This window comes from Cygnus atratus, chromosome Z, assembly GCF_013377495.2.
Source record: "Cygnus atratus isolate AKBS03 ecotype Queensland, Australia chromosome Z, CAtr_DNAZoo_HiC_assembly, whole genome shotgun sequence".
Lineage (NCBI taxonomy): Eukaryota > Metazoa > Chordata > Aves > Anseriformes > Anatidae > Cygnus > Cygnus atratus.
This window is the reverse complement of record NC_066396.1, coordinates 30,518,426-30,534,338: the sequence shown is the minus strand read 5'-3', so window position 1 is coordinate 30,534,338 and position 15,913 is coordinate 30,518,426. Positions and strand designations below refer to the sequence as shown.

Genomic DNA, 15,913 nt, shown 5'->3' with positions numbered 1-15,913 from the left:
ACAAGACAGATGTAATGCTTGCTAGTAATGAAAACAACATACAGCCATTCTTGAAGACCACACAGTAAAATGTACTAAATGTGCCTAGCAAATGATCTCACGCTACTGGGTATACAGTAGAAAATAATGTCACTCCTCCAGAGAGGAAATGTTTCCTCCATTGTTTGGGGGTCATTTAAGACAGTCACCTATAGTTCTGTCTGTGGCTATCCAAAAGACCATACCTTCTTCTGATAAGGATGGGATGCAAAAGTGAAGGATGCAACAAACAACTGTTAATAGAGACACACTGTAAACAAAGGGAGGACAAAACTCTAGTCTCTAAAAGAGTGTGCTGTTTTTTCTATAATAAAAATTGTCTCAAACAGAGATCCCTCATCCTTTTTCTTGGAAACTGCAGATAAAGAAAGCTCAGATAGCATTACTTTGACTCATGGCAAAAGGTAATCCCTGGCAGCAGTTCAGCGTACCTTATTTGCTCCTTTAAATGAATGTTAACCTGAGTTCCTACACATTCCTAGAATTTGCTGCTTAACTCAATTAACTGCTTTCTTCAGTATGTCCTTCTGAATATTATTTCAACTAGCAAACAGATTCTAAAAGGGAAACTAATATCCGCTTGTGTAGACAGGATCTCAAGCTTATAACCTGAACCACACCTTTTTCAGGGAACTACTTTGACAATCGTGTTCCAGGAATCACCACAGCAATGCCTTCTGGCACGGAAATATGAAAAAGAAAAGGGCAGGGGAAAAAAAGGCTTTAATTACTAAAAATACAAACTTAACCTCTGAAAGGTAAACATTTTCACTGTGCTTAGTTTTCAGCTATTTCTAATGATATACAAACAACTAACTCAGAAATAACTCATCATTCTATCCTTTAAACATCTGAAATTCATAAAATAGTGGGGTTTAAAGGATACAATACAGTGAGAACTTGAAGGAGTAAATGTATGATATAATACAGTGAGAACTTGAAGGAGTAAATGTATAACAATGATACATAAGTGACCACTGATACTGGTCAGGAGTGTTGCTTTCTTTACGATATATGTAATGTGTTTGTAGTCAATAGTACAGCAAAATTCATTTAAACAGCCTAAGACTCACTCGTAATAAAAAGGAAAGTTTCTAAAAAATTAAAAATACCTTTTTAGGGTCCAGTTAGTCAAACTAGTAATGATACTTCAGCGTGAAATAGCTGACCCTGGGCACAGAAATAACTATTTTTCTGTAAGAAAAATTCTCTTTTAAATTTACCTTTTAAAAATATCTTGTTTTGGTGTATATTCAATCACCATAAAAACAAGAAAAAAAATAAAACATATTATAAAAGTACCTCTGTACTTGTCAGTGCTGTGATCAGACCTAAGTTTTCCTACCCTATCCAAATACATTCTTTTTTTTTTTTTTTTAACAGCAGTTTTGAGTGAAACAATGTTTCATAAAACATTATTTAAATTCTGCACTCTACACTATACACATTTAATCCTTGCTGGCTGCTATACCTATGTCAGAGCAAGCACATGTATTTCTATCCCTTCCCTGGCTGTTTTCATTTTCACAGTTTTTCTTTTCCCTTCTACATGTTGTATCATTTTCTAAACCAAATGTTTTTCTACACAAAATTTTGATACACAATTACAAAAAAATAAGTTTAAAAAAAAAACACACTCCAAATTTTAATTTATAAATAATTCCAAATTTTAGAATGTCCACCAGCACCCATCATTTATGTTCCTGAGGAAATAAAGTAATTCTTAACAACCTAATGGAACACTATTTTCAAAAACCTACACAGACATTAGGCAATGTTTTTCTCAGCAACATAGTGTCACCAGCCTTGACAAAAGAGGAAGATAAACTATGGCATAAAATGACTTATCAAATATTACAGTGTGTGCAAAGCCCAGATGAATAACCATAGAAGGAGACCCCAATTCAATAAATCCATTTTCTCCCTATTCAAATAGGACCTCCTACCTTATTGGTCAAATTAGATCTTGCAAATGCATTCCAGTAAAAAATTAAGCTTTTATATTAAATACAATCACCAGCCCTTTTGCTCTTTTGGACAAAAACCATTTCTGTCCCTGAATACCCAAATCATATTTGAAAGTGGTCCCTGACCTTTACAGCATGTAAGCACTTCTGAAAGCTTTATTAGGAGGTTGAAACAAATTCAAGGCAAAAATGAAATTAAGTTCAGCATTTCTATATATATTTTAATATAAATGTTATAAAAATCTTTTTTTTTTTAACTGATGCAAAGTAAAACCATGTACATAACTGATGCTCATGTTTTTCAGTTGCTCCTTTGCTGTCATCAAATTATTAGAGGTCAGAGAGTTATTCCATGCTTGACAATGTAGAATATCATCTATGAAATGGAATGATTCTTTACTGTTGACATTATTATTCAATTCAAAACTCAGTATTTAATTTAGCTCTTCAGTGACATTCACCTTTGGACAGCTACCTGTTTAACTCATGATTTAGCTTTCTCAAACAGCTAAACTGCCAGTTTGCGTATGGACACAAATATGCATACACATGAGCTCATCTATACGCAAATACAGATTGCATAGACAGAAATGAACTTAAAACATACACCCGAATCTGATTATCAGACTTACACAGCTTTAAAAAAAATCAAATAATTTTTATAGGAAATATCCATTTTATTGCTTACAGTCCTCTCTGTTCACTAATAAAAAGAAACTCAGAGAACCAGTTAACATTTTAACCACTCTGCTTTCATTGTTACAGACTGGTCCAACTCCCCAGACATTATTTGTAGTAAGACATATCTAATGTTTTCCATATTTTTATGAAGACTTTAAAGTTTGGTGCTGTTGCAAGATACAATTTTGACAGTTTGCAATCGGATCTGCTCATTGTAGCAGATTATTCAAACAGTAAGTACTACACTACACAGCCATTGGTGTACATTCTTCTAACACACATTAAAAATCTAACGAATGTTGCAACTAAAGCATGTGAACTAAATAGTATTTTGTACATGATTACGAGTCACTAAATTTTAAACCAATTATATATTCTAGTAGCTTAATCAACTATCAGATCATTCTAACTTTAAAATTTTTAACTGAAAAAGTGTGCTACTTAATGGTATTTCACTGATTTTTTTTTAATTAAATATTTCAAAATTGATTACAAAATTTGTCTATTTTCCTCCCATTTTCTGTGACAGTGCAATGTGATAGCTAATCCATAAATTTATGTATGGTAAAATGATTGTCCTCTATTGTCCTTCCAGCAATATTTTTGGAAATGTTGAAGAGCAATTAATACCTCTTTGTATTACCAGAACTGCATGGCAACACTGGTATACTCACTACAAATGTTTATTTACTCTTTCACAAACACAGCAGTGATAGTTCTACTATCCCACTGTAGTTTAACAAATGAATTTTATTACAAATTAAAACACAGAAGATGAGCAGTGTCCTCAAATTTCTTTAATCCTTTTTAGGCTTATATGTTATTAAAATAGAATGACAGGCAGAAAGAAGAATAGTTGCTCATTCTTTTAAAGCTCATACACATTTTCCATTTGAATCCATTCTTCAGTGGCATACCACAGAGAAACCTCTGTATTTTCAGAATTGATGTACCTTTCAAAACTATAATCTTTGGCTTTCAAGCTCACTATTATTTGCCTTCAGGTGCAAATTTTAAAGTGTATAGGCTTCTAAAAAGAATTTTATGGCTTCAGCCAGATACTGAAAGGCTTGTAGATCAGTCATCATCACAGTGTAAATTTCTTTTCAAAATAATGTTCCTCACTCAGAGTACACTTGTGCTTATACTTGGTTCACTTGTCAAATACAAATTTGAGGTCATCAAAAGCTTCAGGGCAACTTCAGCTATTCCAAAACTCATTTTCTACCTCTATTTTGTTGGAGAAATAGGATTTCAAATGTAAAAATAATAGGAAGCTTTACAGATAAAGAAACAAAGCCATATTATGTGCATGCATCTGTACAGCATTGCAGTGGCTGCCTGTAAAGATAGTCAATCCAATATCCAAGCATTTTAAAACACTGACAATATAAAAAACAGACAATGTATCTTGCAATAGAGTTGATATGTATTCTATTCAAAACATGATTTTAGAATTGACATCTTAAATACATAGGTTTAGGAACAGATCCTAATGATTCTATTTAAATGTTTCTTTTATAGCAGATGAAACATTTAAACACTCCCATTCATAATATCTACTGTTCATTATAAGTCACGTGTCTGACAAGGGTAAATGAAATTATGTTCTGTATTCCTGCTGGCTTAGGCTCCTTGGCCATATAATAGGAAGTGTTTGTATTTAATCTATTTTTAAGTTGTATGTTTTATTGAAATAGAATGACAGATGAGAGTACTTATTCTTTCTTTTAAAAGCTGGGTTTATGTTTGAGAGGTCAGTCTCATTTTTCATCCCCCGAGATTTTTTCCTGCAGCTATAGTTCAAATTTATAATTACAGCTGAGTAATTAACACTCTTTTGAAAGCAGAGACCATCTAAATACTTGGAGAAAAGCTTTTCCATTGTCAAAGTAAAATGGATTTTTTTCATGGACTTTGACAAGTCCAGGAATCCACAGTCTGTTTTCTATGACCCAAAGCCTCATAAATATAAACAGCCAAAGAGAAAAAGTTTTCAAAAGCAGGAGTTTACACCCAAACGTCTCTCAGACACTTAAGGACAAGCAGAACAAAACAAAAATAAGAAGAAATAAATATAAGCTCAGCTAGAAACCCAAGTTTTATCTACTTTGGGTAAGCAGTTAAGATGCCGTTAAGCTATGTTGGGATGGAAGCTGATACCACTAATCCACTGAGTCACGGCATAAGCTTTCCACAAATCACACACCCATTCCGTATGGTCACCAGCTGCAACTCAACATATGTATTTAGACAGATTGTATGTGGTCCCCCCTTGACACTATGACTTCTCATCAACTTTGTCTCCTCTTTTACCTCCTCTTACCATTTTCACTGTGAAGAAACACTACTAAAATTGCTATTTGTTTATTGGCTCTCTTTAAATTTCCTTGTACAACTCCTGTTAGAACTGGGAGACCCCTGGACCATCCCAACTAACAGCACATACCAGACAGTCCAGTGATCATCAGCAGACAGTGTATGTTTAGTGATGAGGCTCGGTAGGTCAGGTCGACAGTTGCTCTTGATTATCTTGAAGGTCTTTTCCGACCTACGTGACTCTATGATTCTAAGTATCTGCAGAGCAGTTGTAGTTCACAGTTTAAAATATATGTTGTGGTAAGGATCTTTGAGACATTTCATTCTAGAACCTGAGCATAAACCTCTGTATTCTACATCTAATGTATTTTCCTCCTAGCTTAATAATCACAAACTGTAATTTCACACGACTGTTAGAACTCAAAGTGTCTGATGGATGTGAACACCCAAGCTGAATCTAAAAGCCTGACCGAGGCCTGACTCTGACAAAAGAGACCAGGACAATCTAATTTTCCCATCCACATAACTATCAAAGAAAGATAAAAGTTATTGTCACAGAAAGATAAAGAGGAGAGGTATAGCGCCTTTGTGGGTTTCTCTCTACACTGAGGTTGAGTAGGAGGCCTCTTGCTTCCACATGAAAAGTCAGCTAGATTCCATCAGTATGACGAATATATACCCCTAAATATATACCCACTGGTTGTGTATTACACACATTACACTGGTTGTGTATTACACAACCAGTTTTATTTCAACACCCTATGTAGCATATTATTTTCTTTTACATTCCCCTATGAAAGATAAAGCACCAAAATATTCTGTTACTATTGGTTTAGACTGTCTTCATCCACTAGCATTAAGGAATCATTTTCAAGGGAATTAATTTTTAATGAACATTTCAATGTGTCATGTGAATTTTCAGCAATGACAGAACACGACACATAACCCACTGAAAAAAAGCTGAAGAAATATGACAACATTTTGTCATTCTATAAAAACAAAACCCCAGTAATTTGCAAACATGAAATTGTTGGATTAAAAAAAAATAATAGCTACTGTAAGCTCAATATAAATACTGACTTCTACTCTGGGAGAAATCAGTGTACACTGAATATTTAATAATAGAAAGATTGATAGAAAACACACAGATTTCAACCCAAAAATGCCTAGTGAATTAAAACTATTTAATAGCAATCAGTATACATACCAACTAGGCAATAAAAACAGCCTTCCAATATGTTCGTATTTGCACAGATGTTATTTAATTTGTCAAAAAGAAAACATTGACTTTTTATTTCCTTTGATACTCCTTTGTAGATGATACATTAAGGAAAATGTCAGCTCAATTTCTAAAGATCTCCGAAAGTAGTAGATGTTCTGCTGACTTCTTACTATTTCAGAGAGAGAAAGACAGGAAGGGGGGGAAGGGAAAGCTAAAGTAAGGAAGGGAGAGAGGAAGGAATGCAGAAAGGAAAAGGGAAGACAGAGTTTGAAATATTTAAAATATTTTAAACAACTAGAACTAGTTACTCTTACATTAAGTCTTACAAAGAGTCTTACAAACACTCTACAAAGTGTTTGTAGCACTCTACAAACACTCTACTCTTACAAAGAGTCGCTCTCCATCTTTTTCATAAGTCCCCTTTAAGTACTGAAAGGACACAATGAGGTCATCCTTGGAGCCTTCTCTTCTTTAGGCTGAAGAGTCCCAGCCCTCTCAGCCTTTCTTCACAGGAGAGGTGCTCCAGCCCTCTCATCAACTTCGTGTTCCTCCCCTGGACCTGCTCTAACAGATCAACATCCTTCTTGTGCTGGTGGCCCAGAACTGGATGCAGCACTCCAAGTGGGGCCTCACCAGGGCAGAGCAGAGGGGGACAACCACCTCCCTCAACCTGCTGGCCACTCCTCTCTTGATGCAGCCCAGGATTATAGAGCCTCTGAGAGATGGTCAAACTGCATACTTCCTTTAAATTAGGACAAGCATAGCTACTTCATTATAAATTGAATGCCAGAAACTAAGTCTTGGAAAAGTAAGGTTTAATGAGCCAGTCCCAGATTAGAGTGCTGCATTCCTTCACAGTAAGGGTATCCACTACTGGGGCAATACTACATATATGACTGCTTTAAAGTATCCTGCCTGTCATCTTATTGTATTCAGCTGAGTTCCTTCATCGCAGTATTAATTCCACTCAAATATACTATTTTATTTAAAAAAAAAAAAAAAAGGAAAACAAGCACTATATTTTAAAACATTCAGGGACTCACAGGAGACCAAAAGGGTGTACGTAGCTAAATACAATCTGTAGTGTCTCAATGTAATTTTATATTGAGGGAGGCTTCAAGAACTGAAAAAATACTAAGGACTGTAACCCATCTTTTATCAACTGCAGGAAAGAATAGAAGAAAAAGTTGTCAGTTATGAACACATGCTTAGTATAATTGCCTCATATTTGGCAGAAATGACCTAAGAATTGTAAATCCTGAAACTTCACAAATTTTGTGCATTTTGGCTCCATATCTTTATAGTCAGTAATTTAAAATTAATTTGAGCCTTCTCCAGAAGGCTCCTATTACTCTTACACAGTTCAAGCCATGGACAGCCCATCAGGACATGAATTTCAACACCTGGTAAATTAAACGTTTTTGTGGTTTGAATCAACCATTTCTGAACAGGCAAATGTCTGTGACTGTTTAAGATCCTCAAAAAATATAACTGAACATTAAATTAATTCTCAGTGCTTCTACTGGTTGTATTTTCAGATTAGGAAGAATTTGTGACTCTCTTCAAGCTCATTAAGAAGACTCGTAGGTTCAAATAAGATTCTGAGAGATTTTTTGTCACTGTGGGAACAGGAAGAGCATGCAAGTGTACTGAAACAGCAAGAAAAAAATCCACGGTTTAATGTTCTGAGGCAAGAAACTGGAGGGAAGGATGATGAAAGAACATTTAGACCATTCAACATTTTCCACAGAGGGTATTAAACTAAACAAATCCCAAAATAGCATTCAGGAATATTTTTTAAATTGTGGAGGTAATTAGCTTTCAGCATTTTTTTTACTAAGTTATCCATGAAGTGTTTAGAAATATGCTTTATGTGATTCAAAAAAGGAATATGGAAAAGGCATATGGAAAACAAAATTTAAATTTTTTGAACAAAAATATAGAACAAATTACCATTTGAAAGACATCTGATTTAGATTAAAGGTGCACCTCCACATTCAGAAAAATAGCTACAAAACATAATGAATGAAATGAAAATGTAACAAAAACATTAATAGTTCAAAATGATGGAGTAAAAGGAGCTAGTATAAAGACAGGTAGGTCAAGAAATGTTTTTGAAATAGCACGGAGCAGATGCAGAAAAGCAATGGCATCATTGCCCAGCACGTTTCCATGTCCACTAGTCACTTTCTGTTTATCAGAAGATGACATCACAGTGATGCAAATGCTGGCAAATTTAGTAATTCTCATGTAACACAGTAAGGAAAATTCTCCTACGTATTGCATGTCTTCTGATTTTGTACAGCAGCTTTTCAGAATGGCAGTGTTATTCAGGATGCAGCACAGGGTACAACTGTTAATAGTGGATGTATTTGTATTTATGTTTTAAAAAATCTTCAGGAAACAGTTTGGTAGGGTTTTTTTTAGTCCAATGTAATGTGTGATCTGTTTTGTGCACATTTTTCAATACCCAGATGGCACAGATACTGCTTGACAACCAGATCATACATCGTTTTACCTCAACAAACTGTTCCTTGAGGCAAAAATACACAGTGAAAAGACCTCACAAACATGTACTAAGTGATACTCATAGCCTGGGTTTCAACACTTCCATCACCAACACGGTTACAAAGTTAAACCTTCACAGTTGACACTGGTCTAGTTTGTTGTCATTCGTTTGGGGGAAGGCAGGTATGAACTTTTCTTTAATCAAGCACTAAAGGCTGTCAACGCTGTTAATGAATTGCCATTATATGTCAAAAGCAATAATCCAATCTCGATAAAATCCCAGATATTTGCTCATAACCTTAAACAGTTTACTGTTCTGTACTTTGCAATAATAATCACAAATCAGATTTTGAATACATTTCAAAATATTGGGACACCTTATTAGCAAAGAATACATCAACTATATATGAATATACTACTCACCAATTTCAGTCTTTGTAAAGGTATTCTGCTAGTGTCTATTGGTGTACGTTCTGTGACATTACCAAATCTCACTTCTGGAATGGCAATTGCACACATTACATGCGCCCACCTGTGAAAAGCAGCAAGTCAAGCATGCCACCAAAAAAAACATAGAAATGTAAGTGTTAAGATGTTTCATTACTTGTATTTTGTTTGTTTCATTTTTAAAAGGCAACCATCTCCAGATATTTCCCTTATTAGGATTTCTGAAGATTTCTTTGAAACATAGTTAACAAACTTTACAATACTAGCACTTCATGTAAATATCATTTCTGACTGGCTTTTTATGACAACTTTTTTTTAAAAGTATTTTTCATATTCAATTTGTGAAGTGCAATACTATTGTAGGTGTGCTATTCAAGTGCACATGCACAGACTATTTTATTCATATGCAATTTATGACCTTCAACATTTTCACAGAATCATAGAATATCCCAAGTTGGAAGGGACCCACATGCAGTCCAATTCCTGGCTCCATCCAGGACTACCAAAAATCAGACCATGTGTTTGAGAGTGTTGTCCAAATGCTTCTTGAACTCCAGCAGGCTCAGTGCTGTGACCGCTGCCCTAGAGAGCCTGTCCCAGTGCCTGAACACCCTCTGAGTGAAGAACCTTTCCCTAACACCCAGCCTGACCCTCCCCTGTCCCAGCTCCATGACATTCCCTGGTATTGTCGCTGTCCCCAGAGAGCAGAGCTCAGTGCCTGCCCCTCCGCTCCCCTCGTGAGGTAGCTGCAAACCGCCATGAGGCCTCCCCTCAGCCTGCTCTGCTCTGGGCTGAACAAACCAAGGGGCCTCAGCCTCTCCTCATACATCTTCCTGGTGAGACATTCCACTATCCTAGTTGTCCTCCTTTGGACACTCTTCAATAGTTTTATGTTCTTCAACTGTGGTGCCCATAACTGCACGCAGTATTCAAGGTGAGGCTGCACAAGCACAGAGTAGAGCAGGACAATCACTTCCTTTGACTGGCTAGCAATGCTGTGCTTGATGCACCCCAGGTTACAGCTGGCTCTTTAGGCTGTCAGGGCATGCTGTTGACTCACGTTCATCTTGCCATTGACCAGAACATCCCAGGTGCAGAATACACACTTGCTCCTGTTAAATTTCATACAGCTGGTGATTGCTTAATTTAGTACCATCTGCAAACTTACTAAGTATGCATTCAAGTCTTGCGTCCAGATCATTTATAAAAACATTGAATAAAACTGGCCCTAGAATGGTGCCCTGCAGAATCCCACTAGTAACTGGCCGCCAGTCTGATGTAGCCCCATTAACCATAGCCTTTTGAGCCCAACCTATCAGACAACTGTTCACCCTTCACAGTGAGAATTTGTCAAGAAGATATATGCTGGACATTTTGTCCGGAAGGATGGTGTTACAGACAGTACTGAAAGCTTTGCTGAAATCCAGAAAAAAAACATGTCTACTGGCTTCCACTGGTCAATGAGGTGGGCAACTTTGTCATAAAAGGAAATTAAGTTAGTAACTCCCATTATAATCTTTTCTGTAATTTTACCTGGCATTGAAGTAAGATTGACAGGCTTGCAATTACCAGGGTCTTCCTTCTTACCCTTCTTGAAAACTGGGACTACATTTCACAGAATCATAGAATCATAAAATCATTAAGGTTGGAAAAAAACTCCAAGATCATCTGGTCCAACTGTCCCCCAACTACCAATATTGCCCACTAAACCATGTCCCTAAGTACCACATCCAACCTTTTCTTAAACACCCCCAGGGACGGTGACTTTACCACCTCCCTGAGCAACCCGTTCCAATGCCTGACTACTCTTTCTTAGAAGAAATGCCTGCTAATTTCCAACCTGAACCTCCCCTGGAGCAACTTGAGGCCATTCCCTCTTGTCCTATCACTAGTTATATACCAACTTCCTGTCAACAGGGATCTCTCCAGATTCCCAAGATCACTGAAAAATAACTGAGAGGTCTCATGAGGACATCAGCCAGCTCTTCAATTAACCTAGGATGCATCCCATCGGGCTCCATAGACTTATGGACATTCAGCTGAAGCAGCAAAACCCACAAATATTTGGAGTTGGCTGGGAGTTTATTCCCACAGTTACAGTCCTCCAACCCAGGGCTCAGGGGGTCCCACAGCTCATCACTGGTGTAAAAGACAGAAGTAAATAAGTCATTAAATGTCTCTGCTTTACCTATATCCTTATTTGTGAGGTGACCAATCTCATCAAGCAACAGACCAATATTATCTCTGGTCCTTCTTTTGCTACTGACATACTTTAAAAAAAAAAAACATTTTGTTGTCCCTCCCCAGTACTAGCCAGTTTCAACTCCAACTGAGATTTGGCCATTCAAATTTTCTCCCTGCAACAGTGAACAGCATTTCTGTTGTCTTCCCATGATACCTGACCTTGTATCAGGTTTACATGGCAAGGTTTTCCTAGCTGGGGGCTGCAGGGGTGGCTTCTGAAGATTCCGGAAGCTGTCCCATATCAGATAATGGCCAGTTTCAGCTGGATACAAAAGGGACCCGCTGCTGGCCAGAGCCAAGCCAATAAGCGATGTTGTTTGTGCCTCTGTGAGAGAAGATTTAAGAAAGGGGAAAAAAACTGCTGGGCAACAGCAGCTGGGAGAATGAGGTGTGAGAACCAGCCCTGCAGCTCCCCAGGTCAGTGCAGCAGGAGGGCAGGAGGTGCTCCAGGCACGCAGCAGCAGTTCCCCTGCGGCCTGTGGAGAGGCCCCTGGTGGAGCAGGCTGTCCCCCTGCAGCCCATGGGTCCCACATGGAGCAGATCTCCATGCTGCAGCCCGTGGAGGAGCCTCCAGTGGAGCAGGTGGATGTGGTCTGGAGAAGGCCGCGGCCCATGGAGAGCCCCCGCAGGAGCAGGCCCTGGGCCAGAGCTGCAGCCCGTGGAGAGGAGCCCACGCAGGAGCAGGGGGTTTGGGGGGAGCTGCCGCCCATGGGGGACCCGTGCTGGAGCAGTTTGCTGCTGGGGGATAGACCCCATGGTACGGAGCCATGTGGGAGCACTTCTTGAGGAGCTGCTGCCTGTGGGCAGCCCCTGCAGGCTCAGTTCGGGAAGGACAGCATCACGTGGGAGGGAACCCACATGGAGCAGGGGCAGAGTGACTGCGAAGGAGTGGTGGAGGTGACTTGCTACAGACTGACCGAAGCCCCTGTTCCCCTGTGTCACTCAGGGGAAGGAGGTGGAAGGGCAAGGAGGTGGATGGGCAAGGTTTTGGTTTGCTTTTAGTTTCTCACTGCTCTAGTCTGCTAGTTATAGGCAATATATTATATTACTCTCCTGATGCTGAGTTTGTTTTGACCATGACAATAACTGTTGAGTGAACTCTTTGTCCTTATCTCAACAGTTGAGCCCTTTTGTACTGGGTGTGGCTGGGATGGAGTTAACTTTCCCTGCAGCAGCCCATACAGTTCTGCGCTCTGCACCTGTAGCTAGAACAGCACTGGTATCACTCCAGTGTTGTGTCTACTGCTGAGCACTACTGGCACCACATCAGGACTCCCCCCAAACCCCGCCCCCCCTCAAGAGCCAGCAGGCTGGGGATGGGCAAGAGGTGGGGAGGGGACATCACCAGGGCGGTGGGGAAGGGGAATGAGAGGAGGGTGCACTTGTTATGAAGATGTCTGTCCTCCCAAACAACCGCTACATGTATTGAGGTCCTGCTTCCTGGGACGTGGCTGAACATTGCTAGTTGATAGGAAGTAGAGAGTAATTTCTTTTCTCTCTGTGCTTCTGTACAGCCTTTGCTTTTTTTGTTGTTATTTTTGATTGTGTTTCATTTTTTTTTCTTTCACTCTTCCTTTTCCCTTTAATTAAATTATCCTTACCTCAACCTGTGAGTTGTTTTTTTTTTTCTTTCCAGCATACTTTCATCTCCCCCTCTTCTTCTACGGGGAGGGGGTGGGGGGGAGTGAGAGAGAGGTTGTGGTGGAGTTCAGCTGCCCAGAAAGGTAAAAACCCACACCTTTCCATCATATATATAATATGTGATTATACAAACTGTAATATGACACACAGGGACTAAATAAACTGTTGTCATGTAATGTTAAAGTTTTATCTGCCTAAGTGTGAAATAAGAGCTGTATGTAAAGATGATATACCCATTAGTAAGTTATGCAGGTCAGCCCAAATGAAAGCCAATAAAGCATGTAGATCTATCATTTTATTATGGAGATTATTCCACTTATATTTCAACTTACAGAAAACATCTCATCTCACTTTGAGAATTTTTTTTTTTTACTTTTAATAACAACTTTTTTTCCTCCTTGCTGCCTGCCTGCAAAAGTGCATTGTCTTAATAGTAGGTGTCTTACCATCTAAGCTTTATTGGAAAAGAAATGCTGTAAATAAAAGGTCTATTCAATAAATCTTGACTCAAGCTCTTATACTCTGACAGCTCTCAACCTGACAGGACTTGAAACAATTGCTGCCTTCACTCAGGTAGAAGGAATCTCAGCTCTCCTTTACCCCAAATTGTAACTCCCCCACCATGTCTGATTTATAACCTTTTAAATCTAAGTAATGCCAATTCTGCATCTCTAATGAGTATGCGAGAGAGAAGGAAGGAAGAGAATGCTTATGTTGGATTTTATACTTGTTGGAGAAAAAATAAAAGGAACATACCCTTCTGAAATGTTTCAAAAGTTTGAAATGGTAGATAATGCTCAAAGATAGATGGAACACTGTGTTAAGTATGGGTGAGGACTCAACATTTTATAGCAACTGTAATGTGTTATGCAAACAGGAAAACAAGAGTTGAATGACTTTTACAGAGCTGTTATTTCACAAATCTGTAACAGAAACCTAGAGAGGGACGTAATGCAAAACCAAAGATTTCAGGTATAATTATGCAGAGGAAGACATATTCTGCAGATCCCTGTGTTTTTTCTTTTTTGTCCTATGAATAAATCTTACGAAAAAATTCTAAATTAATTGATCTACAAAAAAAGACTTATTTTCAAAGATATAACATGTAATCTGTCAGCTCCAAATATCAAAATGACATCATAAATTCTGTTCAGATTACACAGTTTGTCATTTTCTTTTATTTTTTTTCCTGGTTAGAAAAAGCAAGTAACAAATAACTATCATGGTGAGTTTAAAGCAGAGACAAAAAGCAGCTAAGTATTTTCATGAGTTGGTCAAAGCCTTCATTACTTTGCTAACAACATTAATGCTTTTGAAGATAAGATCTGGCCCATGAATTTGACATACAACCTTTTCCTCAGCCAACAATTTACAAAATGCAGAGAAAAACACTATGCAACCAATTGCAAATGATTGATAAATAAATTCTGGCCTGCTAAGTGGAAAACAATGTTGCAGCTAGATGAGCACTTATCACTGTAGTCCAAAGGGACCTCTAAAGAAAGTGGTCTACACGATATTGCTAATATACTAAAAGTATTTAACTAATTACGTGAAAACCCAAAATGCATGAAGACTGTTTCAGTATTGGGCTTTGAAAATGTTAAGCTGCAACATTTCTCATTTTATTTATTTAGGTTACCTGGTATACTGCACAATCATAAAAATGAAGAGAAAAATACTAATGCTGTTAATAGTATGATGTCAGAAACAATACTATTTTTGACAGTGTATGATAGAAATGTACTTAGAAAAACACTTCAAAGTCCAGAAGTATTTTAATATGATTGAGATTAATTAATATAAAATATTGTTTCTAGCAGAAGTTCAAAGGTTCTATATTAAATTCTGTAATCACAAATTTCCAGGACTAAAGAAGAATATACATTTCACTGTTTGGCAAGATTTGCCCATGCAAACAATGACAAATGAGCTCTCATTTGCTTCCTTTACACAACAACCAGCAGAATAGAATTTGGAACACGCAAGCCTGTGCAAATACCAAAATGAATGTACATTTTAGCATCTATTTCACAAAATGGCAGTGGCACTTTTCAATAGGAGTAATTTTAATTCTGCAATGATTCAACTTAAAGGGACACTGTCAAATAACTAAGCTTACAAATGCTCTGTACATGGGAATGGATTGCGAAAAAAATTAAAACAAGAACATGTAATCTTGAAGAATATATTACTTACTTCTTGTCAGTAGTTTCCTTTAATGCACCACCTCTCAAATTGCAGAGACAACATTCCTAAAAATAAAAATAGTGTTGAAACAAGTGAGTTTATTGACAGGTTACAAAGCAGTCTTATTCAGCTGATCTTAAGGATATGTAAATTGCTAATGTAATTAAGTGCTGGGTCACAACTTGCCACTTATAAACACTGCATTTCCTTACAGGAAAAATAGAAGGATATATAACAACAAGAGTCATGACTCAAAAAAGCTGAAGAAAAATGTTTTAAATATTAGTCTTGAACAAAGTGATAGAATTACTTTGAAGGCAATAACAAATGAAAAGGCAGTAAGTACTGCAATAGAAAGGCTGCAATTGCCATGCAGCTTACTAAGGTAAAACAAAGTAAAATTATACATAATTAGCTTAATAAAAGTTATCAAATTCTTGACTTGTAAGCAATTGATTCAACTCAAATAACAAAACAGGTCATTCTTTGCTGTACAGTTTCCTTTCCTAAAAACAAACTACTTCCTTGCGACAAATAAATTGTCTTTGCAATTTAAGCAGATAACTTTTTGCTTTACATACCAATACCATGGAGAACCTGTAACATATTCTCTCATACAGTGCCACTTTCATCTAATTAACATTACTATAGAGGT

At 37.5% G+C, this 15,913-nt stretch overlaps 1 protein-coding gene across 4 annotated transcripts in view; it reads right to left on the bottom strand.

The window, feature by feature from the left end:
- The window catches only part of KDM4C (lysine demethylase 4C), a 296,942-nt gene that overhangs the window by 66,100 nt on the left and 214,929 nt on the right, over positions 1 to 15,913 (bottom strand). For all 4 annotated transcript variants that reach the window (XM_035567672.1, XM_035567671.1, XM_035567674.2 and 1 more), the window contains 2 exons: positions 15,268 to 15,323; positions 9,160 to 9,268 (listed from right to left, as the gene is read on the bottom strand). In XM_035567672.1, coding sequence (XP_035423565.1) covers positions 9,160 to 9,268; positions 15,268 to 15,323 — 165 coding nt within the window. The remainder of the gene's footprint in view (positions 1 to 9,159; positions 9,269 to 15,267; positions 15,324 to 15,913) is intronic.